Source organism: Manis javanica, chromosome 4, assembly GCF_040802235.1.
Source record: "Manis javanica isolate MJ-LG chromosome 4, MJ_LKY, whole genome shotgun sequence".
Lineage (NCBI taxonomy): Eukaryota > Metazoa > Chordata > Mammalia > Pholidota > Manidae > Manis > Manis javanica.
Window position 1 is genome coordinate 15,187,009 of NC_133159.1, and position 27,459 is coordinate 15,214,467.

Genomic DNA, 27,459 nt, shown 5'->3' on the forward strand with positions numbered 1-27,459 from the left:
TGTCAAAAGGAGAAGTCACTTTACTTTCTTTTAAACTTGCAATGTTTATCTTTATTTTGTTCTTTATATTTTGAAAATGAAAAGAAATAGTACTGAGTCAATTTCTTTGTTGTTTCTTTTTTTAAATATTTGTTCTATGTATTTACAAGCCTTAAAGTTGCTCTAAAGATTTCAAAAGTATTAAGAGTATTTTTCCCAGGGTAGCACTTTTTAAAACAGTTCTTGGAGTTCTCTGGTCCACAGCATTTCCTTCTGTTCCAAGGTTATGTATGTTTTGATTACTATTGTGATTTTTTAAATTTTCTGAAGCAAGCTGAGAGGCAGGCAGAAAGATTTGATGCCAAAAAAAAATCTTTCTTACCTTATTCACCCGAGACCTTCTTAAATCTGGACTAACTACTATGCTTTAAAAAAAACGTGAGGTGCGTCTGAAGGGGAGGGAAATTTATTTCTCTGCTTTTCTATTATACAAGTTGTTTACAGAAACTGCAAATTAAAAAATTACATTGGCATTTGCAGTTCTTAAAATAAATTAAAAGTTCTTAACTTTTTTTTTTGCTAAACAGATATGTTTTTTAAAGTATAAGTCCTTGTTTAAAAAGAAAAGATTAAAACAGAAAATATTTTCTATAAATAATACATGTATTTTGGTTTTAGTGCTCCCGCCCTCAGGTTGAAGTTTACTTTTTTTGCAGTACCTTTTTCCTCCATGATCACCTTTTTTTTCTCTTTCCCCTCTCCCACTCGTGCACACGTGGGGGTTTCTGCGAGAATTGGCCTTGCTGCACTGTGATTGGCGAAGACGTGAAACTTTTTAAAAAAATACTTAAATTCTTTCTTTTGTTTCATTTTGTGTATTTGGAGCTTTAGTTATCCTCAGACTCCTCTTCGGCTTCCCGCAACCATGTGAAAAATGCTGTGACAGATTTCAGGGCCACACCCTTCCCATTCTGCTCTGCGGGGTCCTTGCTGCTTTCCCACTTGTAGAAGGCGTCCTCGGAGATCACCTCCTCATCATACAGGCAATCAAAGAACATCCGTAGCAGATCTGCAAGTGAGTGAAAATAAGTCATCAGTTTTGGCAACACTGCAGTTGTGAGGGAAAAGACTGTATTTCCAAGCAATGAAGAAATGCATGTTAACCACCCTAAGAGAAGAACAACCATGACAATGTATCATAGTCCCTGCTGATGGCATAATAGCAAATTAATTGTCTAAAAAACAGGAAAAGAAGATCAAGGCAATCTGCATTATTTTATAGTCCTAATATTTTATTCAATTTGAACTATTTTCTGATATTGCTGAGCTGTTTGATATTAGGTAGTTTCCAACCTAAACACTTTAAAGATCAAATATAAGAATTTTTTTACTTTCTTCTTTACACATTTCTCCATTGTTTGAAATTTTATAATAAAAATATATTATTTTCACGAATTTTGGGATTCAAAGGCAGGATATACTCCTCCCCTTCTAATATTGTTTTCAAAATGAAAATAGTAATAATTTATATGAAAAATATGGGTAAAAGCTTATCTCACCTGGGCTTTATCCATTAGAAATGATAACTTTTGTTTGTTGTTTTGTAAAATACCCCAATCTGGGCAATTTTAATTCTTTGTTTGCTTTCACAATGGAAACTTAGCTTATATTATTATTCAAAAAAAAAAGCTGGTAGAGTTATATAGTTTTTTTTGAAAATTCCTTCATAATGGGGTATTCATTTAAAGTCAGCTCACTGACCATTCATATTAATGGAGGGGGGCAATAGAGTAAAAACAATAATTACTAATAAGTATCAGATTTAGAACTAGTCATATATTAAAGTTTTTCTTTAGATTTACCTAAGTTTATTAGTCAAGCTAGTATTGAAGTCATAAATATCAGTTAGTCTATGGGGAAATGGAAACCAGTGGCCAGGATTCTACTGGTGGTAAATTCTAGAATTAAACATCCCTCCAGGGATTATTGAAACTGGTAATTACAGGAGACACTTTAATTTGGCTGAGCACACAGCATCAATTTCATCTGACTACTTAACCATCTCCTGTAAAATTATTATGTTTTCATCCTTTAAGAACAGAAAAAGGAAGCCATGATGTTAAATGACCATTCAAAGGTCCTGAGATAAAACAAAGTCAGATTAATTCTCTGATTCAGGTATCTTAGATGTCTCTTCAGTTACACTCTGAAGATCATTTGTTTGTTTTCTCCTTTATTTCCCAGGGGGATTCACTAGCACTAGCGAAGAAGGAAAACTGCCACAGCCACAACCTAAGGAAGTGCTGAAGAACTACCTAAATGCAATCTCTAAGATAGCTATGTACTACTCACTTTCACAAGTTTCAGCTGAATTTTCAAGATTCAATACAATTCAGTTAATAGACCAGTATCACTGAGACTTGGGTGTTCAGAATACCTTCTTTGTCTGGTTAGGCCAAGAATCACAGCCCTTAATCAAAAACTAGTCTAAAACGCTAATGTCTTTATTAGGTGTCTGAAGATTCGGAAGAGTACCATCCTCTTATTACTACCACTTGTGTCAAAGAAGGTGACAGACTGTACTGCATGTATGCTGATTCTGCGATGCCTTAAACTTGCTCTGTCCAGTAGGGTAGCCACTAAAGAACATGTGGCTGTTTACATTTAAATTAAATACAATTTAAAATTTAATTCCTTAATCACAATAGCCACATTCAAGTGTTCAACTGAAACATGTGGCTTCTGGTTACCATACTGCATGATGCAGATATATGAGTCCAACATAGCAGAAACTTTTATTAAACAGATCTGCCCTAGAATAAGGATGAAGTCCCTATTATAAATTATTTTCTTATTATCATTTTCTCATAAATACACTAAAATTTTAGGTTTATTGCAGTTATTGGTTATCTGAGTATTTATTACTAGTGATTCTTTTATTATCCACTTTCAAAACCATCAAACCATTCCTGAAGTCTTGGTCTAGATAAATTTCACCAATTGGTTGGGTTCATTGTCACAAGAGGTAAACTTACTGGCAGGTTGATCAAGCTTTACTATCGATGCTTGTAGTGCATAAAGTGCTTGCAGTTCCTTCTCTGTATCTGAGTCTAGGTACTTGAGTAAGATCGGCACTCTTTGCTTGATAACAGCAGTGTCCACCCGGAAGGTTGAAAAGTCAGCTAGAGGTGGGAGAAGAACTGAGCATTACATTTAAGGAGTTAGCACACAGAGCCATTTTCAATTTTCTGAGTTAGTCAAACACATATGACTTGGCAAGGAAAGAGGAAGCAAGGGAATTCAAAGGCAAATACTTTTAAATCCAAAATGTTCTGAAATTCTTAATGGGACACTCTCTGAAATATTAAAAAACATAGAGGGGGGGGATATACTTTGGGTGTTGGGTTCCCTTAAGAGTAGCACACCCAATTCTTTATCTTTAATCTGAACGAACCAGGGAGAGGAGTTTTATAATATTCCAAACTACAAAGGTAACATTAAAAGGATGACAAAATGACAGTTCATGCAAATCTTTTCAGAAGGTTAAAGAATTAGAATCATTCTATTATTACTGGGAAGATGAGGACTACCTCTGGCAGTGGCAAATAACACATAATCTAGGCCTTTGCAGGGAAAGGCACAATAAAAAGGGTCAAGGAAAATCCTCAGGGGAAGCACAAGGTTCTTCTCTGAAAGTTAGCACTAGGACACAATCTTGTTTTTAAAAACAGCTCTTATATACAGCAACTTACTACGCTGATGGACAGTGACTGTAATGGGGTTTGTAGGGGGGACTTGGTGAAGGGGGGAGTCTAGTAAACATAATATTCTTCATGTAATTATAGATTAATAATAACAAAATGAATTAAAAAAAAACAGCTCTTATAGTTTCCTGTCCTCTGATTTTAAAATATCAAAGTCTTATGAGTCTATCGATTCTGGAAATGATTTAAAATTTTTTTATGATGACTTCCTATATTTAGTTGGTTATCTACCTCATTAATGAACTAGCATTGAAAAAACATTGATCTGACAGAAAAATCGTAAATTATAATTCTGAAGGTACCTTCTAAAATGACAAAAACACCTGAAATTCTGATAGATTTTTCTTTTCCATTTCAGTGACATAAATGTGGATTTCTATTTGAGGTTAAGTGGATGATCTCATATATTGTTAAAAACGTGATGCACCTTGGAATATACAGGGTTTCTACCAATACTAATCCTATCTATCTATATAACTAATAAGTATTCAATAAAACTGTCTTATCATATAAAGTAAACATAAAGCAAAAGAAACAATTTGGTATTTTCTTTCCTCATATATGTATTTGCATAAAATGGCTTTTAGTTGCAATTAGCTCTTGATATTAGGTTAGGAATATTCAACCCATTCATTACAGCTCTTGAATGGGAAGAAGAAGGAGGTTCTGAATGTGGAAAGTGAAAAGTAAAGGAAAAGTCACATGCAACAGAATGTATGGCAACCCAAGGAATGTGCACTAACTTTCTACTGAATTGAAGAACACAAAGCATGGAGTAGCTTCGTGAATACAAACAGCAGGCAGAGTAGCTATTTGTCTCCCTGCTTGAGATAGCCAGGCACACACAGAAATAGCACCCATTTGCACAGAAACTGAGGTATATAGAGCAGGTTTTAAAGACAGTATAAACTCAGACACTCGTAACACCCATACTGGGGGTTTCGGGTGATAAGAGCTGTCCTAAAAAATGTTACTTACCTACAATAGCTGCTTTACAAACGGCTGTCATTAAAGCTCTAAGGAATGTAGGTGAACTCATCTGGTTTTCATCTAGATTAGCCTGAAATCAAAAGTAAGTGGGACAGTTAAAGGTAACCCTGCACACCAGAGAAATTATTTCCCCAGACCAGGTATCATCTGACACTAAGGGCAGATGGGGCCACATTCAACCTTCTTGCAAAATTAATCTTCTGACTCATTGGAAAATACTTGGCCTGCTGCCAGTTCTGTCTGAAAATGTTCGCAATATTTAGTATTCAAGGAGTTCACTGCTACATATCCTTTGCCCATTGAATTATATATACAGTGCTGTGTACTATATACATTTGGAAGTACAACCATTTAAAAACATCTTTCTTCCTCAATAAATGACCAATATCCAGATAATCTATCCAAATCTATAAATCTGAAAAACCACGCCACAACCAGTGTATTTTAAGGACTACTTTTCTCAGTAGTGTGCAACTATTTTTAGATATGCTAACACTGCTTTTTCATCTTAGTTAAAATGTGAATTAGGGATTAATCTCAATCACTGCCTCAAACAAACCATTTAGGTGGTAGTGAGAAAATTGTTACTTTTTTCTAAGGAAGGCAAAAAAATACATATATTTAGAGAAATGTTAAGTAAACAAGACCAAAACTATTGTTTAGTTTGCTTCTTCTAAGATCTTATATTTTTGCTGCAAAACACTGTACTAAACGAGATGAGATGAGTAGCAAAATGAAACAAACAAAAGGAGACATTTTCTAGGCAGGTATTTAAAATATTTTTCAAAGTTTATGTTCCTTATGCCTGTGAATAGAATTAATGTTTGTTTCAGCTTCTTTTTTAATAGCATAGCATAGTATTTTCCACAGAAAGAGTCAGCCTTAAAATGACTGGCCAGGAAAAAATTAAAGATGTTAGAAAGCTAAGAATTTCAAAGATATTTAGAGATCAGTTTAATGTTCATGAATTTTAGAACTGATATAGATTAAGTAGCAGCTCTCTGTGGAAACCTATCACTTGGGAGGAACTGGTAGTCTTTGTAGAGCAGAGTTAAGAGTTGTTGACAAGTCAGATGGCCGGCTCTGCGAGACACCAGCAGAGCTGAACATGGAGGGCTGTGTTACCGTAAGTTTAATTACCAGTTTTTTTCTCTCAGAAAGGGTACATGTGCCACTGCTGACAGGTAAAATTGGGATGGGGTGGGACAAGGGCCACACATCAAAGATTTCATGATTTATGTGTTATAGCCAGTTGCTAGTTTGTAATCTCCTTAAAAAATACTTTATTTAGGCAAAAGCCAGGCTTGTCTAGGACCAGAAGTTACTTTTGCAAAGGCCAAACAACTGCCTTTGAAGAATAAATGAATAAAAACACACCATTACTTTTTGGCTCAACAATATTTTATAAACAATTGATGGAATTATTTCAAGCACTGAATATCATTTGAAATCCCCAAATGATTAGATTTCAGGCAGTCTGAGAAAAATAAATTAGCTAAACATATTAGATAATAAATACCACTTCCAAACTATTTAATTGCTTCTTCTGTTGATCGTTACAAAGAAATAAGTTGTACATTTCTTCTACCAAATAAAGTCAAATATTGTAATTCTAATATTCAAGAATAGAATAGACCTGAAGAATATGATCAAGAACACTAAAGTGTACATTAAGCAAAGATGTTAACAAAAATGGGCAAGAATAAGAATGAAGATAGGTCTGCTAGTTGGGATAGAAAAGTAAAATCAGATTTACATAATACTAATATCTTACACAGACCAACGAACGTCTATATATACTGTGAGCTCAGCTGCTATTATGTAAATATGCAAACACTGACCTGACTTCTAAAACAGAAAAGAAGGTATATGATTTCAAAAACATATCAGAAAGCCTAATGTTGATTCTATGCTAAATTCTGCAACACAGTATCACATGCATGGTTTAAAAGTCTAGAGAGGAAAAAGATGGTTATGCTAAGAGGAATAAATAAGCACATGTAAAACAACTCATGCTAAACTAGGCTTCTTTCCTTTTCTGATCTGATTAGTATATGGCAGCTCAGATGGACATAAGCATGCCTGCTCTTGACTTCAGCAAGGCATTTGACAAATTGATAGCTATCCTTTGTGTGCAATGAAAAGGTGAACTAGACCACAGAATGATGTGAAACAACTAACAGGTTAACAGTGTTAAGTGTCCACGGAGGTGAGGGAGGGGTTTGGTCCCTGAAAGTATGCTGGTTTGACTTTGGCCCTACCCCATTCACACATTTGACCCCTAACTTGGATAATAACAAAATTGGCATATTAATGAAATGCAAAGTGAAAAAGATGACAAGCAAATTTTGTGACCAAGTAAGAATGGTCCTGACAGACTAAAAATATGTCTAATTTTAAAAGACGAACATAAACAGAAATAAATCTTTAAAACCCTATTTTGGTTCAAAAACCAAATAAGTTTGGGATGAGAGATGGCTGAATTGCAGAACATAAAAGAATGAGTACTACATGATAGAAAGAGCAAATTGAGTTCAGTGTGGTGAGCCTGCCAGAAGCCGAGTCCAAAACAAAAAATGCAATAGCACCATTGAACTACATTGGTGGGCACCTGGTGATTATGTTGTCTGCCCATGAAAACCCAGGCTATGTTAGGATAAGAGTAACCATACCAGGATTGGGATATCAAGATTTCAAGAAAAGATGAAAGAACCTAGAGAGGGAGACAGGGATATAGTGATAGAACGACTTCAATTAATTGAAAGACTCCCAACTAGGTGAGAGGACAGATTTATTATCCTGTATAGACATCAGGGAAAACAGGTATAAAGACAAATTATCAGAAGCTTCATTATTTCTCAATATCTGGGAGTGTTAAAGAAACAACAACCCATTAGAAGGACTATAAAAGAGGATTTATATAAAATGGAGAGATTAATCCTCCATGGCTTTCTTTCAATTTGGATTATAATATGATTCCCACAGAAAATGTGCACAAATAAAACACACCTACATAAGCAGGAATTATTGTTTAAAGGAATATAGTAAAAGATTAAAAATAAACATGATCATACATATATACAATGGATTATTATTCAACCATTAAGAACACAATCTTGCCATTTGTGACAACATGGATGGACCTAGAGGGTATTATGCTAAGTGAAATAAGTCAGAGAAAGATGAATACCATGTAGTTTCACTTATATGTGGAATCTGAAAAACAAAAGAAATGAACAAATAAAACAGAAATTGACTAACAAACACAAAAAATGGATGGTTGGTTACTGGGGGTGGGAGGACAGGTGAAATAAGTGAAGGGGATAAAGAAATACAAACTTCAAATTATGGGATGGAAGTACAGCATAGGCAATACAGCTCATAATAGTGTAATATCTTTGTATGGGGACACAAGGTAACTACGTTTACAATGGGAAGCATTTAGCAATGCATATAATTGATGAGTCACTATGTTCATCTGAAACCAATATAATAGTGCATATAAACTATATTTCAATGAAAAAATAAATAGAAAACCCCCCACCAGATATGGTTAATAGAATCCACAAGATAAATAAGGTACAAATTTTCAGAAGGGAGCATTATTATGAAAATGAAAGCCTATTTCACTTATATGTGCAATCTAAAACAAAACAAAACAAACAAAACAGAAATAGGCTCATAGACAGAGAAGAGACTGGCAGTTACCATGAGGGAGGAGTTGGGGTGAAACAGGTGAAGGGGATAAAAGGCATAAAATCTCAATTGCAATATAAATTAGTCACATGGATGAAAGTATATAGAGAATGCAGTCAGTAATACTGTAATATATTTCTATGTTGACAGATAGTAACTACATTTATTGGGGTGAGCATTTAATAATGTAGCTGTCAAACTGTATATTGAATACTTGAAACCAACATTGTATACCAATTATACTTCAATAAAAGAAAGCCAATACATTTCATAATAATTATGTATTACTTATTAATTTTATCTAGGATAGTATTTAGAATGTGAGAATTAGAAAGAAATAAATTTTTTTGAATGGAAAAGTGTAGGTTACTTCCTAAACTAATGAGGGACCCAGAAAAATGGCTTGTTATGAATATTTTTACTTGACTTTACAGAAGACTAGTAATCTTATAAAAATAGAAAAACAGCCTTAGAGTTTTAAATATATATACATGAAAGAATAAAAACTAACTTCATTAAAGTTAAATATTCCCATGAAGTGAAAGAGTAGGTGAATGAATTAGGGGATTCTCACAAGAATCTTTCTTGCATAGGTATCAGGAAAGGTGACATAGTCTTTATACCTCTATCCAGTCAAAGATTTGTTCATCATTCGCTTTGTCCTCAATAATGAGTTTCTCAAGTCGCTTATATAGCTCTTCAGCAGAGAGTTCTTTCTTTGAAAGTGCTTCAGAGGAACAGGAACTGTCAGACTCTATAAAGTCCAACTTCTGAAATATAAAATGTTAAAAGTATTAATATAATTCAGTATTATTAATGCCCTGAGAAGAAAAAGTCATGGGCTATATACTTTCTATTTTACATGGGTCAAATGATTAGCAGAAGACATTTTATATTTATGGTTCTTGAAGATTCTCATTCTACTATCCTCCTGATTATTTCTTTCAACTTGTTATATTGTGTATCTCTGATTCTCCTTAAAAAATAAGCAAACAAACTAAACCCCTAGAATTACCTATCTGGCTGTTATGCTTACCTCCAATCATTCTGAGCGTCAGGCTTGCTCTTAGCTGTGACTTAAGTTTTCAGGCAGGGCAGCACTACCAAGGGTACACTGCATGTCCCTTTCTGCAGCCTATGGCTTACCATCAGTAAGGTCACAGAGCAACTGTCAAAATCCTGTAGTTTAGGTCTTGTTAAGTCCTTCATACCATCTCCTGACCATTCTAAGACTCCAAGTGGGTAAAATGATGCCACACTGTTTAGCTCTTAGATAGTTAAAATCAATATCAAAATTACTGGTAATTTTCAAGAGTGTAAGGCAATGAGGTACATAGGTGCTTTGCTTTATGAAGTTCCACAGTGCAAAAACCATAAAGATTAAAATATTAAAGATTATTAAGGTTAAGTTTTTCTCTAATATTAAAGTCTGTAATATATTCTTATACCTTTCCTGGATCCACAAAGAAAAAGTACCTTGATACTGTCGATTAAAAATTTCATCTTATCATTTTGACTGTCTTTATCACTTTTATAGCATTTCTAAATAACATTTTCCTATAAACTTTTAGAAACATGATTCATTATCACAATTTTTCTCATTTAATGTTGATAAATTAAATATCCTACCTCTACACTTTAATATATATACAAAAGCACAAGATGATGGCCATAGTTCTTTGAAGAATAGGGAATTGATTCTTCATAATTTTGAAACATTCTCCAAATTTATTCTAACATCCTTAGCACACCACAAAAAATATCTCCTCAACCTTCTTAAGTTACCCCAAACTCACAGAAATAATTTAAGGCCTGAGAGCAATTAACAACAACAAAATCAAACATGAAGTACATTGCTCATTAATAAAATAACATGACATAAAAATCTGAAAACGAAAGCCTTTACCACCACCAAAGAGAGTCAGTCAGTAGTGAGCTATAAAGTTATACTGGTCACAGGAGAGAAACACTTGTTTCTCAGTACCCCTGTGTTTCTGTATAAATTATCTGATCTTTCTGGAAACTAGGAGGCTGGTCTTCAAATGTATGGATCAGTACCTCTTGCAGAATGTACTAGGGTTACCAGAAAAAGGGCATTAAATCAACTATTTTAGAAGAAAGCTATAAGTCAGGATATGGAGGGCCAAGTTTTCTGGAACCTCATTTCTTGAACTGCCCTTTAAACATTTTTATCAATAACATCAGTAATTGGTTACCTGTCTGTTCTCAGTAGTTTTAAAGCATTACCTCATTTGATCCCCATAAATATTCTATAAGGTAGGTACTATTAGCATGTCACAGGTGAGGAATCTGAGGCTTACAGAAATTAAGTAATTTGCTTAAAGTCAAATTAAGTAGTAGAAAAATGGATGTGAATCCAGGGTGCTATATGTTTTCATATCTTTTGGACATATACCTAGATGTGCAATTTCTGGGTCATATGGGAATTCCATGAGAAACAGTCTTTACATCATTTTCATAATTTACATCTTTACTTGGGCCTATTAATATTTATAAATATCTTATCAATTTGTCTTCTAAATTGTATAGGACGCAAAAAAGAGAAGCTACAAACCAAAAACCCCCAAGAACTTGCTTTTTTGTTTACTTTTGTTTTGGCCTGAAGGATTGACTTAAGCATTTCTTGTCTACTGGTGACAAACTTGCTTAGCTTTTAAATCTGGGGATGTCTTCATTTTTTCTTCATTTTTGAGGAAATTTTGCCAGATACAGAAGTCTTGGTTGATAGTTTTAAAATTTCAGCACTTTAAATATGTCATCCCAGTGTTTTCTGACCTCTGTGGTTCTGATGAGAAATTGACTGTTAATCTCATCTAGGATTCTTTGTATGTGATGACTCACTTCTCTCTTGCTACTTGCAAGATTTGTTCTTTGTTTTTGTCTTTCAACAGTTTCACTGTAATATATCTTGGTGTGAATCTCTTTGCGGTTATCCCTCTTAGAGTTCATTGAAATTACTGGATATGTAGATTTATATCTTTGGTCAAATTTGGGACGTTTCTGGCCATTATTTCCTCAAATACTTTTTTCTGCCCCTTCCTCTCTTTTCCTGGGATTCTATAATATGTATGTTGGTATACTTGATGGCATCCTACAGCAGGTCCTTAGAATTACTGTTCATTTTTCTTGATTCATTTTTCCTTCCACTTCTCAAATTGAGCAATTTCCTCTTTTAAAAACTTCTTTATATGTTCAATGGATTACTTTTCTCACATGTATCATCACAACTTAAGGCTTTTACTTTAAATATAAATTACTATAGGAACTGTTTTATTTAAAAAATTCAATGATATTCATAGTTTGATAACCCCAGATATTTCATTAGAAAACAATTAAAGAACCACCTATCTGTTGCAAAAATTAATGCCAAATCAGTGACTCCTGATAGAGCAATTTCAACTGCCCTGTATTCAAGTTTGCTTATTCTTTCTTTGACTGCTCACATCTGTTGTTGAATTCCTCTAGTTAATTTTTCAGCTATTAATAACTTTTTAGTACCAGAATTTCCATTTGGATCCTTTTTATAACTTCTACCTCTTGATATTCCCAATTTGTTTTGATACACCATTCTCCTGATTTCCTTTAGTTCTTTGTCCATGGTTTCCTTCAACAATTTGAGCATGTTTAAAATAATTAAAGTCCTTGTCTAGTAAAGTCTTTGTCTTTGGGCTGCCTCAGGGATGCTTCCTGTCAATTTTCTTTCCTATAAATGAGCATATTTTTCTGTTTCTTTGTATGCTCATATTTTTTGTTGAGAATGAGACGTTTGAATATTGCAGTATAATAACTGGATTCTCTTCATTCCCCAAGGGATTGCTGATGTTACAGTCATCTGTTTGGTCTGTGACTTTTAGGTAGGACTACATTCCTTCTAATGTGTTGTCATATAAGTCTCTAATCCATTATCTCCACAGTCAGCCAATGACCTTTCAGAGATTTCAGTAAATACCTGGATCCAGTGAAAAAAAGAGAGAGAGAGGAGGCAGATGGGAGAGACATGAATGTGTTGTTTCTTTAAATTCTTTGACAGACACCAGGAAACCACTTCAGCCTGAAGAGTTGAAACCATGGCCAAAGGCCCTGCATTGGACCCTGCCAGGCAGATTGAAAGACACAACACCAATCTCTGGAGGACAAGGTCAACCTGGCACCAGAAAGCTGCACTAGAAAGGAGGTACCACTGTCTCCAGCTGTCTACCATAGGGCTGAGGGCTGGTAGCTTCTATGCAAAATGCCAGTCCCTGAAATTTACTCTTTTCATCAAGTATTCCTCTGGTTTTGATGAAATTTACTCTTTTCATCAAGTATTCCTCTGGTTTTGGTAATGCACATTTTGACTAGATTCCACAATTGCAAAAATAGCTGATTCTAACACATCTTGTCAGCAAATAGTTGCTTCAGTGGAGGGACTAATTATGGAGATTTTTACTCCATCTTCCCTACGTCCATACATTGTTTTTGAATGTTAAACCAATCTTACATTCTTGATAAACCCTAGTTGAGTATATTATCCTTTTTATTTTGTTGGATTTGTGAAAATTTCACTGAGAAATTTTTTTCTTTGTTAATTAGGAATTCTGGTTTATAGTCTTCTTTTCTTGAATTGTCTTTATGTGGTTTTGTTACCAGAATAATGCTGGCCTCAAATGTGTTGGAAAGTGGTCTCTCCTCTTTAATTTATGAAAGAATTAATTGGTGTAGAATTCTTTGCAGAATTGGTATTCTTCCTTTAAGTGTCTGGTAGAATTCACCAGTGAAGCCATTGGGATCTGGAATTTTCTTTGTGGGGAAGTTTTTAACCACTTCAATTTCTTTAGTAGATATTCAGATTATCTACTGTTGAGTCAACTCTAGTAGTTTGTATCTTTCAAGAAGTGGGTTCAGATAAGTTGATGCATATATTGGCATAAAAACTATTCGTAGATTTCTCTTTTCATTATTCTGTGCAGGTCTATACAATGTCACCTTTCATTCTTTTTATTGGTAACTTATACCTTGTCTTTTTTATTTTTTCCTGTTTAGTCTGGCTAGAGGTTTATTGATTTTATCTTCTCAAAGAACCAGCTTTTGACTTCACTGACTTTTCCTGCTTTTGTTTCATTGATTTCTGCTCTGATCTTTATTATTTCCTTTTTTCTATTTACTTTGAATTTCATTTGCTCTTTTTTTTTCTGACTTTGTAAGGTTGAAGCTGTGGCTGCTGACTTGTTGACCTCACTCCTTTTCCAAATACACATGTTCACTGCTAAAAATTTCAGTATTGCTTTAGTTGCATCCCAGAAATTTTGATATGTTGTGTTTTCATTTTCATTCAGTTCAAAATATTTTTTATTATCTTTTATGATTGTTTCTGACTCCCATGTTTTAGGATTTGATTAGCAGGATCATTTGAGAGGGAGTTTTTAATTTTCTTTGTCTGTCAACTCTTCCTGCTCTAGTAAGTTTATGGTTGCCTCTGTCTAAACCCCCACAATTCTTTTGTTTAAGACCAGATTATATAGACCTTCTGTCTTCTGTCTTCTGGACTTCTGGATCCATTACCAAGTCAGTAGGTAGGCTTGCTAAGGTTCTGGCTGTTAAGACTGTCTATTTCCTGGTACTTATTTATCTGTAGAGAGCACACTTGGTTTCATGTAGTAAGCCTGTCCTTCAATTCTCTGCCTTGCAAGGGGCATTTTACTTCCCATTACCTGATAGAAATAAAATCTGACTATCTCTGTCTGCTTTCAGAACCAGTGCTCAGAAGACTTGTAGCATTAGCCCTACTACCCCTGCTTTAATTTTCAATTTCATTTCAGTTCATGGAGATACATAGCTTGTTTTCTAAGTATAGCTAAGTTCTTATTAAAAATTTTTTTTATCTACTATCTAATGAATGAATATTTGGAGTGGCCTCATAACATGGACTTAAAATGATATCTTAACCAAGACTCCTACTTTGGTTAATTCTTAATGACCAGAAAAATTAATGAAATTACCTTCATTTCCCCCATGAAACAGACCAAAGACTACCTAACAGGAAGGTGTAAGCCTTGTTCTTACCTGCTCCAAGAGAAAATTATGTACATCTTCCCCTTCTGGTAAAAAGTCCTTCCAGGTGAGGTCAGCCTCCCTCCATAAAGCTCCCACTTTCTTATGGCTCTACAACAGAGAGAAGTCCAATCCATTTACTTTCATATTGGAAGGAGGGGGAGAAAAAAAGGCTTGCTTGAAGTCAAGAATGCAGAACTGTAAAGACCAAAAACCTGAACTTTTCCTTGATGAGAGGAAGTTAATTTTAGGATTCTTGGTGGTCATAGACTGAAATAACAGCTGTTTTAGGTTCAATAATTTATTTTATAGACTAATCTGGGGAAGTAAAAGCTGGTGTTTGAGACTTAGGAATATAATCACCTAAAAAGAGTCCAATGTGCAGAGTTTCAACATTCAACACTGTCTCTCTTCCCAGATAATGTTATATGTACCTGCTATTAAAGTCATTCAAAAGGCCTCACTGGAATCCCTCTTGAATCCGCAACATGATCATGCTGCCTAACTGGAGAGCGACAAAGCAAGTTGCTTCTCCTGAACCAGGAATGAGAAGTATTTCAAGGGCAAGAAGCCAAAGCTGAGCTCAGGAAACAAAAGAGTACTGCTGTCAGCTGGGAGAGGGAGGAGGAGGTGCAAGTTCACTGTCTGAACAGCATCACAGCGAGCAAGGAAAACGCCAGGCTTTGAGGCTGCGGCTGTCATCTAAGGAACATATATTAATTATTTCATGGAGTGACCTGCCCAAGGCGTAGCCGATAATTTGGCAAAGCCAGTACTGAAGCCAGAGTTCATGTCTATGAGAATTTGGTTTTAGTTAGAAGTGAGAACTTGCTTTGTTTCTACAAATAAAACTTGACAACAGTTTGACTTTTAAATAAGGACGAAGGCAAGTAGGTAACAGAAGAGGGAATTTTGGACCTACTCATTATAGAGTTCAAGAGAAACTTTAATGCCATCAAGCAGAGTATTAATAACAAATACATTATTCAATTAGAACTAGGGACCAGGCTTTTCAGACTGCCTATGAACAACTCTCACACAAATGTTATACAGAAAGACTTCTGTAGATTCAGAGGGAGAAATTAAATAATAATAAAAAATCAATGCCTATGAAACACTGAAATCTATTATCCCAATTGTCTTTGGTTCTGGTTTGAATAAATCAGAAATTACTTCGGAATTTTTGTGAATGAGTTTTGTTTTGATGTCTCTCACCCCAGGTGTTGACAGCAGCTTAGTGATGTCACACTGCTTTCCCAAACCTCTTAGACCTCTAACAGCACCGATGCACACTTCCGAAACTACTGGTTTAGACTTGTCTGTTGTCCTCTTTAGTTTATAAATTCTTTGAAGGTTTAGCTATCTTTGTAGGCTGAGATTCTAGCATAGAGTTTTGCAGAGAATTGTGCAGTATTTATTAAACTAAAGAAAATTTAACTTAAAGCTAGGAATTTACATTCCTGCAGAATCATTTTTACCACCTACTTCTAAATAGATTACCTAACCTGTGAACCAAATATAATAAGATTAATCATTTTATGAATCCTATTTTTCTCTGAAAGCAGTTTTCATTAAAATCTGTTAAAAAGTATAAATAATGTTGCATTTTGTTAAAGAGAAGATAAACTGACTAGCCACAAATAAAACGTACCTTGAGATTCTTGAGAATTAAACCAACTCTGATTGAAATTACATAGTTTTTTCCCAAGTTATTAGTAAACAGAAGGAGAAATAACATCTCTGGAAGAAACCTTGTTGAAACAGAGACCTCATTCCTCTTTACAAATAATAAAAGGAAACAGAATTACTTGCACAGTGATACCTAAGCTATTCAGAGATAATCCATGTTTAAAATCCATGACCTTAATATGCTGCTGAGTCTGAATCTCAGTTTAACACTCACCATTTGTTTGCATAGAAGGTGCAATATTTCAGAAAGCAAGACACCAGCTCTTCCAACAGGAAGTAAGGGTTTGCTAAATTCTCTGTAAAAGATTGAAGTGATGATTGAGTACCTCGGAACAAATTCCCAGTCCTAGAACATTAGGCAAACAGTGTGTGCCAAAAGAACAGAACAGATATTATGCAATCTAATAACACTGGGTAAGCCAAAGCTCTAGGACACGCTCTAAATAATTTTTAGCAAAAGTAGTTCAAAGACTTCAGGTTCACTTTTTGCTTCACAGAGGAGCTGGAAAACGATCTGGAATTCCTGGCCTTTGCCTTTTTCTTTAACTGATTCAGTGAGAGAAACAATGCAAGGATCAGTCTCACTTAATAATCTGCTTATTTATATAAACTCCACTTCAAGCTGAAAGGAGAGAAGCACCTTAGGTAACAGGGTGTTGTGAAGCTTAATTATGAAGTACTTTTTAGAAAGGGGGCTCTTTTTTAGAATATGAATGAAACAGAAAGGAACCAAATTTTTCATAGTCTGATTCAGTATTTCCCAAACTATGTTCCACAGGATATCAATAGTTATTCCTTAAAAAAGGATTCTACAATCAAGTGAGGTGATGCTGAAATACACAAAGCTAAATAGTTTTTTTTACTAATAGGATTATCATAATCTCTAATGTACTATACTACACTTTGTGAATCTCATAAAAAAGGGACACAAAAGTATGTAGAATCTGACTATATGAACAGTTTTGAGGAAAATACAAATGTTTTGAAGAAGTTTGGGAAATACTTTGCTATACAAGGTCAGAACAATTTCCCCAGGTACAAATCTTGGAACTGTCTTTTACTATAACAGAAGCACATATTATGCAGGTGTCACAGACTGACAAGCTATTATGTGGAAATATAATTTTTTGCAACATTTAAGCCATGATAGACATAAAAGTCAGATTACATTAAGCTTCCAGGAGCAATGGCCTTCCAGTGACATGAGTCTGGGGCCATGTTTATAATCACTGCTACCACCAGGCTATCATATATATCCCTGACACTTCTCCAGTCTAGAACTCGTGTACCATAACATTTTAATACTGAAATGAGAAGTCTTCAAGGGTCATAGGCTGCATCCAAGGGTCTCTAAAGGCACTAAGTGAACAGTACTATACTAGAGAGCTGGCTGATGAGTTTTGTGTCAGTTTAGCTTGGTATGTATCAAAAGAAACAAGTACAACTTACATGATAAGTTCTCTCATGGAGATTCCGCCTTCTTTTAACATGGGGGTCACCAGTTCAGCAAGGTACAACCAAATATGGGGAATATCAATGGCCATGTCATCTGCAAGTTCCAATGTTTCTGAAAAACTGAAAAAGAAAAGGAAAATAAAATTCACATGCAAATGTTATTCAAAAGTTAAGATTAAATAGACCCCAAATCAGTCAGTCAACAAATACTTATTAAGCACCTGCTATGTTAGGTACTAGTTTAGGCATCAGTAACTATAAACAAATCCTTGCTGTCAAAGATCGTCTACAGCGTAGGAAAAGGAGCACAAACAGGCATACTTGCAGATGGGCTCAAACTCTGAAGGACATGAACTATAGTTCTGGGATATCCCAATAGAGAGGTGGCCAGAATATACCTCTGTATGGAGGTGACACTTCAAAGATTTGAATGATGAAAACAAGGCAGCCATGTGAAGTTCTGGGGATATAGCTGTTCAGTTTAATTCCACACTATAAAGAGTTCATCACAGTTGAGTATCATATCCTCTGAGTCAAAAGCACTGACTAAAATTTAATGTAATGCAGACCAGACACAAAAAGAAGAAAAGACAAAAATCCTTGTCCTGGAATAGCTGACAATGGGGAAAAAATTGGATGGATATAAAAGAGTCTGACAACATTATTAAAAATATCATCATTATGATGTTACAATTTATTGGACCTCTAAAGAAAAGCTATGGTTTCAGGCTTTCAGACTATGAAATATTTCTTAATGCAAGGTAAAATAAATAAGATTTAAATATATAACTTAGGAAAGTCAAATACAAAATATCAGCACTATCTTATTTAGGCTGAAAATTACAGCTATTCATTTATAAGTATAAAAAACATAATTCAAGACTTTGTTCATTAGCCCCCTATAAAGCATATAAAAAAGTACAAAAATCCTAGTAAATTTAACTGTATGAGACATATATATAATGACAAGAAAACACACATAATCATAAGGAAAGGGATGAATGAATGAAAGGGCCATGAGCAGGTAGCATTTTGTCTTCATATCCTTTTAGATCTCTGTATACATAAATTGTGCTTTTTCCCTAAAGTTCTAGTTTCCAGCTAGAGAATGTCACTCTTTCTTACCCTACCTTGGAGGCCTACACATCATTAAAATTCTGCACTTAAAAAGAGGTACCATTACAAGGCAGGGTCATCTTTCTGAAGGTGCCATTTTAATATAGTTTGCAGCTTAACCACATTGTCCAATTCTGGACTTCATGAATCCACACAGTCAACTTTCTGACCTCACACAGCTTAGAATTACTTGACACGTTACTGTACGACAGATACACAGATACTTGACTATTCTCTCCTTATGTGCACTGTTTCAGATCAGTTAATGTGCTGCTAATGGAATATAATTCTGGGTTCATCACCCTAAATTGCAATTCTTATTCTATCGTTAGTGGCATAGATCAAGCTGTTTAATGAGCCCATGAGACAACTGCAGCCATCCTGATGTTTCAGTAGCATATCCACTATTGTTTTCATATCATATTATAACAAAAGTATACCCATATCCTTGCCTTGGTTTTCTACTTTTGATGGGTCAGTTCATCATGGGGCCATTCTGTAGAACATAATCATTGGCCAAAGCCATACTGCTGATAAAAAACATATTTCTCTGAACATAGGATTTCCTTAAAACAGGCTCGAAAGAGGTTTATTTCTTTTCTGGCTCACAGTTTGTAAATCCTTGTGTATGATTTTAAAAGAAAAAATCCTAGGAAAAAAGTTCCTAGGTAATTATCTTTATGTCTTTGGATTACTATATAGCCTATACCTTGCATAATACACACTTTCTGCTGGCTGAATGAATGAAACACAGCTACACCCTACACACCCCCATCACACCCCCTGGATTACACTTTGGTAGGTCCACAGTTGGGACTTCAGGCATCCCTCCTTCCATTTCAACTATAGAAGCTCTACTTTTATTTGCTTAATAATACTGGGCTCCTGTCTAAAATTTAATTAAAGGGGTATAAGGTTAAGAGAAAAAAAAAATTTTTTTTTTTAAATTTAGTGAAGTTCTGATCAGAAATCTGCTAGATCTACCACAAATGGAAATGGTATTGCAGCAGCAGCATCTTCCATAAATGTATTATGGGAACTTAAAAAAAGTCTTCTTATACTCCAGTATCATCTTGAAAGGATCACTACAAAAAAGACTATTTAAACTAGATGTTACCAATGTGAGCAAATACAGTTTTCACTGTAACTAGTACCTCTGCAATTCTGCACTTGAAATTTAGTCTGCAAGTCTATGTAAGCTCTGACTAGTATCATTTTGCCAATGTACAATTGCTGTAAGTAGCAAGAAAAGTTGCAAAAAAGTGGTCAAGGAGGAGATGAGAATTTTCTCTTAATAAATGCCTCCAAAAGTGAAATATTAATATATCAAGCTTCCCGAAGGGCACATCCTTTGTATCTATTGTCAATTCCAATTTTTACCATCCTGGTTTTCATTTGTTTATTACACTTTCAAAGAGATTCCAATTCTGTGGCTAATAGTGAACTGCATTCAACTACCTCTAATAGACAGTTTTAAAATCATGTTTACAGTCATGATATAAAATGACGACAGTAACACTGCTTGAATTGCATCTACCTACACAGTATTGAGTCTACCTACCTACCTATCTAATTTGCATCATAAAGTATTTAGATTCAAGTCCTGAAAATTTAAAGAGGGTGTTTTTATGTTGCCTTTGTAGAGATATGTTTTATACACAGCAACTATTATGCTCCAAGTTGACAGAGCATCTTTTCAGGAAAATTCCAAAGGATCTAAGCTTTACTTATAAACATCCTGACACAAAGAGCCTGTTTGAAATTTTTGTCTAGTCTACGTACTATTTAGTAGCAGTGCGTGCTTTGAAGGGGACTGTCAGAGAAATGGAAGACTAATGGTTGGCAGATCAGGCCCAGGAAGTTTGGAGGCCCTGTACTTTCTAACTTTTCCAGATCATTGCTAGCTTGGGGAACTAGACAGAAACAGCTTTAGTGACTGCTCAGAAGATGGCACCTAAGTAGGAGCAGCATCGAAGGGAGCTAACCTTAGATGTTCCCCCACAATGCTATCTAAGGACAGAGATATTTGGATCTTGGGACTAGACAGACAAAAGACTCAGAGCATTTCCGTAGCTCCAGTGAAATGGCCTCTCTGGACAGTATGAACCTACTTATAACTTGGGCTTTAGAAGTAACTGGGAAACTCTGATCTACTGGCAAGAAGGCTCTTGGTGGATAATGACATGGGGCTATTGCTTTGTTCCCATCTTAGAAAAAAATTGCAAGGCCTCTCCATTTAGGAAGGAATAGGGGTTTTCAGAAGGCCAAGGTCTAAGGATGGCCTGGTTAGGACTAACTAAGTATTAAAAGCTAGGTCTGGAGCCACTGCATTATCTCTAGCTGCAGAAAGAAATAGGGACAGAGAAAGATGAAGTAGGTTCTGAGACACAGAAGTGTTAATCTCATTTTGGTCTAAAGAGAAGGTTGCGGTTGTGTCAGTGTTGCCAGCAACAGCACCACAAATGAGACTGTGAACCCTTTTCCTCAGGGAATCCCTCAAAGGGAGGTCACAAATGGCTGAGATAGCCTAGAAACCAAGCTAGCACCTCAAGTTCAGTTAGAGCCAATGAAGCTAGACCACACTTCCTGGGGTCCTTCCAGATAAAAATGAACTTCTGAATATGGTCTGAAGGGAGACAGAAAATGGTAAACAGTAATCCCGAATCCTCATTTCTGAAATTTTTCTGGTGAACATATCATAGTATCTGGGAAAAAAGCAAGTATTTATAAATTAATACAACAATTACCCTAACTACAGATTCGGGGCTTTAATCTGTACTTTTAAATTGGCTGGGGGCAGACCTTGATTTGTTTGCAAGGTCTAGATAACCTCATTTGCTCTTACAATTTATACTGGTTGGTTATTGCAGTCAACAACAGATCTCTCTTTTTAAAATTGGAAAACCATCCTGGCCTTAAAGGCCAACAACATCACAGAAATTTTTGCCAAAGTTTCCTACTAAGTTAAGTAGTTCAGATGGTCTTAATCTAGTCAGTCACTGAATTCAGAGAAATCTACTGCTGAAAGGATTATTAACCCTAGAGGCAAGTATACTCAGTAAGTATATACCCTGAGTTAGTAATGAATGAGACAGAAGAGGCAAATCTGATGTTTAGCTCACAGGGGGTCTTAATTCATGTCCTTGTAGAGTTGGTACCTGTCATTGCAGGGTGTGATTCTGTTTACATTTGCACAACACGGCTCCTAAAACAAAATGTTTTACTGTATGCAATTTTCATATTAAACAATGACTTTAAGCCTGAGTAAAATTCTGTGGCTATACTACAAAGAACCTGATTCATGCACTTTGTGATAATCACAAAGATACTACAACCTAACCAAATGAGGATACAACCCCAGGGACAATCAGACTTCAACCAATCATCCTTCACAGGCTCATAATGAAACCAAGCTGGAATATACTAAATCATTAGGAACTTAAGAGTTACATATCCTTCCATGGGGCTAGAGTGGGCAGACTAGCATTTCCTGGACAGAATATCCGTGGTTTATTGAAAGGATAATGCTGCAAAGTTAAGTTAATTTTCTATAATTTTTATCACAAAGAAAGGCTCTTCCTCAAAGAACATATAGGGGTTTACATGTAAATGCACTGATGAGAGCCTCAAGGTTTCCCTGTGGTTAAGGGGTCTCTGCCCTTACTTACATCATAATATAGGTCTAACAATAAGATATAGAAAACCAGAAGGTAACCTTTAAGCCCTAGCACAATTTACAAAATGCCATCATATCAACCAACATTTTATCAATATATTACAGTAGACACAATTTTAATCTATGAAAAAAGCCAAATACTTAAAAAGATGTGTAGTTTGAAAATTACTTACTATTCAAGAGCCTAATATACTGAATACCACTCTTCAGGAGGATACTGACCCTTTGAAAAAGTCCTGTTTGCTGAGTTTTTCTGACTGTACCAGCTGATACAGTAATTGGCCCATGTGATCCCTGGTGATCTGGCTCCTTTCCAGGGTAGACTCCACTCCCATTCTCACAAACACATGTAGCAGGCCCTGGGCATTCAGCTCTTCTACACACTGCGTGGCTTCCTGTGCAAATAGCAAATAAAAGCTTACTCCATAATCTGGATAGCATTAACAGAGTGTTAAAGTAAGTTTAAAATCTTTTACTTATAACAAAGTCAATAGAAAGCTCTAATAACAAGATAGTTTTGATATATAGATATTTTTTAAACATTAATATGGCTTAGTAAATGCAGGCAGATATAGGTAATATTAATCATATATAAAAACAAAAGAATATTGTATCTTTATAAGGGTAATATGTTTAGCTTAATAATTTTATTAAAGATTACTCAAAAGACCAGAGTCAAAATGTACTATTCTACACAATGTTTACCTGTTTTAGGATCATTAAAAAAACTGAAAATGGTGTATTATGAAGCAGAAATTCAAAGTCATGATTCAAAGGCCTTAATGTGGCAATGGAGGTGATTCTGTTTGGGTCTGTTAATATTTGCAAAATCTTCAATGAAAGAGGTCTTCCTTCATAGGAAATTAATATGGTTAGCCAAGTACTAAAAACCTTTTAGGAAGTTGTTGGGGTGTGGGGCTTCTGAACTGGTCCTTACCATGGGGTGATATGGCTAGGTATATAACTCTTTGGTCTCGAGGGTAAAGGCTTGGCAACTATAGTCACTGAATCATCAATATAGCGTGTGCCTCCCATCCCTCAGCTCTCTCAACTTTGTCCAAGCCAAAATTCTTTAGCTCGCCAACATCATACTTAACAGAGAGAAGCTGAAAGCTTTTCCTCTGAGATCGGGAACAAGACAGGGATGCCCACTCTCCCCACTGTTATTCAACACAGTACTGGAGGTCCTAGCCATGGCAATTAGACAAAACAAAGAAATACAAAGCATCCAGATTGGTAAAGAAGTCAAACTATTTGCAGATGACATGATATTGTACATAAAAAACCCTGAAGACTCAACTCCAGAACTACTAGAATATGTGAATTCAGCAAAGTTGCAGGATACAAAATTAATACATAGAAATCTGTTGCTTTCCTATACACTTAATGATGAACTAGCAGAAAGAGAAATCAGGAAAACAATTCCATTCACAATTGCATCAAAAAAATAAAAAAACCTAGGAAAAAACCTAACCAAGGAAGTGAAAGACCTATACCCTGAAAACTATAAGACACTCTTAAGAGAAATTAAAGAGGACGCTAACAATGGAAACTCATCCCATGCTCTTGGCTAGGATGAATTAATATTGTCAAAATGGCCATCCTGCCCAAAGCAATATACAGATTTAATGGAATCACTATCAAATTACCAACAGCATTCTTCAACAAACTGGAACAAACAGTTTAAAAATTAATATGGAAACACCAAAGACCCCGAATAGCCAAAGCAACCCTGAGAAGGAAGAATAAAGTGGGAGGGATCTCACTCCCCAACTTCAAGCTCTACTACAAAGCCACAGTAATCAAGATAATTTGGTACTGGCATAAGAACAGAGCCACAGACCAGTGGAACAGAATAGAGACTCCAGACATTAACCCAAACATATATGGTCAATTAATATATGATAAAGGAGCCATGGACATACAATGGGGACATGCCAGTCTCTTCAACAGATGATGCTGGCAAAACTGGACAGCTACATATAAGAGAATGCAACTGGATCACTGTCTAACCTATACACAAAAGTAAATTCGAAATAGATCAAAGACCTGAATGTAAGTCATAAAACTATAAAGCTCTTAGAAAAAAACATAGGCAAAAATTTCTTGGACATAAACATGAGCGACTTCTTCATGAACATATCTCCCCGGGCACAGGAAACAAAAGCAAAAATGAACAAGTGGGACTATATCAAGCTGAAAAGCTTCTGTACAGCAAAGGACACCATCAATAGAACAAAAAGGCATTCTACAGTATAGGAGAATATATTCATAAATGACAGATCCGATGAAGGCTTGACATCCAACATATATAAAGAGCTCACGCACCTCAACAAACAAAAAGCAAATAATCCAATTAAAAAATGGATAGAGGAGCTGGACAGACAGTTCTCCAAAGAAGAAATTCAGATGGCCAACAGGCACATGAAAAGATGCTCCACATCGCTAGTCATCAGAGAAATGCAAATTCAAACCACAATGAGATATCACCTCACACCAGTAAGGATCACCACCATCCAAAAGACAAACAACAACAAATGTTGGCAAGGTTGTGGAGAAAGGGGAACCCTCCTACACTGCTGGTGGGAATGTAAACTAGTTCAACCATTGTGGAAAGCAGTATGGAGGTTCCTCAAAGAGCTCAAAATAGGAATACTATTTGACCCAGGAATTCCACTTCTACGAATTTACCCTAAGGATGCAGCACTCCAGTTTGAAAAAGACTGATGCACCCCTATGTTTATCGCAGGACTATTTACAATAGCCGTGAAATGGAAGCAACCTAAGTGTCCATCAGTAGATGAATGGATAAAGAAGATGTGGTACATATATACAATGGAATATTATTCAGCCATAAGAAGAAAACAAATCCTACCATTTGCAACAACATGGATGGAGCTAGAGGGTATTATGCTCAGTGAAATAAGCCAGGCGGGGAAAGACAAGTACCAAAATATTTCACTCATATGCGGATATAAGAACAAAGCAAAACTGAAGGAACAAAACAGCAGCAGACTCACAGAACCCAATTATGGACTAACAGTTACCAAAGGGAAAGGGACTGGGGAGGATGGGTGGGAAGGGAGGGATAAGGGCAAGGAAAAAAGAAAGGGGGCATTACGATTAGTATGTATAATGTGGGGGGGTGCATGGGGAGGGCTGTACAACACAGAGCAGACAACTAGTGATTCTACAGCATCCTACTACGCTGATGGACAGTGACTGTAAGGAGGTGTGTGGGGGGGACTTGGTGAAGGGGGGAGCCTAGTAAACATAATGTTCTTCTTGTCATTGTAGATTAATGATAACAACAAAAAAAAATGACTGCAAAGATTATGACTGAAAGCCTCATAATGATAATATGTTTTTTGTTCATTAATATCAAAATCAACCTGGTTATTCCATAATGGGAATGGAATGACACCCATTTTCTTTTCCTGCCACTTGACCTTGGAATTACAGTATCAATTTAAGAGAGAGTGCTTGGCGGCAATGCATGAGAACTGTGCAGACTGAACTGGGTGTGACTTGGACCGATCACTCCTGTCTTATCAGTTCACAGTGACTTAAACCAGAACCAAGTGACTATGTCTCTGTCACAGGGCCTTTCATGTGGTTGATACTTTCTTTTTTAAAAATTCATTTACCTTAAAATCATTAATGTGTAGAAATTCATCAATGATAGATTTGGATTTCCTCTCCATCTCCTCTTCTGACAATGCAGACTTGTCAGGGGTCGATGTTGCTGGAGTTTCTGGTTTTGCTACTAGAAGTTAAAGAAAGTGAAAAACTAAAAATGACAAAAATTATCACTAAAATGGTGGGTTATGGGTGGTAATATTTTTTGTTGTTACATTGCTTTTTAATAAAAGCACTAAAACCAATACAAATTTGGCAAAGCAGGAAAACACAGAAACAGTCATTTTAGAAATGATATGTACAAGAACCTTCATAATCTACAACTAAAGTATACAGCAATATGATGAATTTTATAATTAGAACGGTTTTGCTCCTTTCTGTATTTTGATTCCTCTCCATTGCTTCAATGATGAACACAGGAGGCCTCCACAATTGTGCCGAGCTCTAGCCAAACTGGCCTTTGGCAGTTTCTTGCAAGTGCCGTGGATCCACCTACAGTCATTCTGCTCATGGTGTTCCTCCTATCCGGAATGCACTTTCTCACCACTCCACACCCACTCCTTCCTGCAAACTTGTTTTAACTCCTACTGGTCCTTCAGACCTAAGGAAAGGCTTCCCTGACATTCCTCTGTGGCAGTTCTAGATGGTTACTTTATTAAGTACTCTTTCAGACCTGTTCTTTTCCTTCATAGCATTTTTCTCGGTTTGTAGTATTTTTCATGGAATTATTTGATAAAGGTATTCCCGACCCATCAGACAGAAGGCCAAGAACAGGAATCAAGTACTCAGAAGTCACTAGAAGTCAGTGTGCACGTGGCAAATGAACAAGTGACTCAGACAATAAATATAAATATGGTAGTTGTGCTACATACAGCATTCACTAATATATTTTCACACCCTATCTTCTTGTATTCCCAAATACCTAGCACAGATAGGAAAGCCAATGTCCCTTAAGCTAAAAGGATCTGAAGTCTATAACAGTTGGGACATTTATATCTGTCTCTGAAATATGTTTAGAGACTATTGTTAGGGGACACAATTTAAATAGTGAAATTAATCTGAAAGCTATGGAAATGTTATAAACAACCAGTATTTACTTCAGAGTTAAGACTTACAAGATGCTGAAAATCATCTATCTTTAAACTGTTTTTCATCATTGTCATTATCATCCTCATCATGACATCTAATACTTTCAGAGAACTTTGTATGTGTCATATAATGTTCTAAGTATTTAGATGTGTTAACTTCTCATTTTTATCATAATAACGCTACAGGCTAGTTTCACTTACTATCCCCATATAAGAGATGAGGAAACTAAAACACAGGTTAAATACACAAGGTAATTTTTAGAGCATTCGTCTGAGTTGGTCCTCTAAGCAAATACATGCTCAACACTTAGAAAAA

At 35.6% G+C, this 27,459-nt stretch overlaps 1 protein-coding gene across 14 annotated transcripts in view; it reads right to left on the bottom strand.

Annotated features, from left to right (window-relative positions):
• Positions 1-27,459, bottom strand: part of EIF4G3 (eukaryotic translation initiation factor 4 gamma 3) — a 377,936-nt gene continuing 350,477 nt past the window's right edge. For 8 of the 14 annotated variants that reach the window (XM_036999830.2, XM_036999825.2, XM_036999816.2 and 5 more), the window contains 9 exons: positions 26,064-26,182; positions 22,639-22,811; positions 17,619-17,744; positions 16,384-16,465; positions 14,493-14,591; positions 9,053-9,199; positions 4,722-4,803; positions 3,015-3,161; positions 1-1,048 (listed from right to left, as the gene is read on the bottom strand). In XM_036999830.2, coding sequence (XP_036855725.2) covers positions 867-1,048; positions 3,015-3,161; positions 4,722-4,803; positions 9,053-9,199; positions 14,493-14,591; positions 16,384-16,465; positions 17,619-17,744; positions 22,639-22,811; positions 26,064-26,182 — 1,157 coding nt within the window. In that variant the 3' untranslated portion in view covers positions 1-866. The remainder of the gene's footprint in view (positions 1,049-3,014; positions 3,162-4,721; positions 4,804-9,052; positions 9,200-14,492; positions 14,592-16,383; positions 16,466-17,618; positions 17,745-22,638; positions 22,812-26,063; positions 26,183-27,459) is intronic. The other 6 variants (XM_073233344.1, XM_036999821.2, XM_073233342.1 and 3 more) reach the window with 1 other exon arrangement.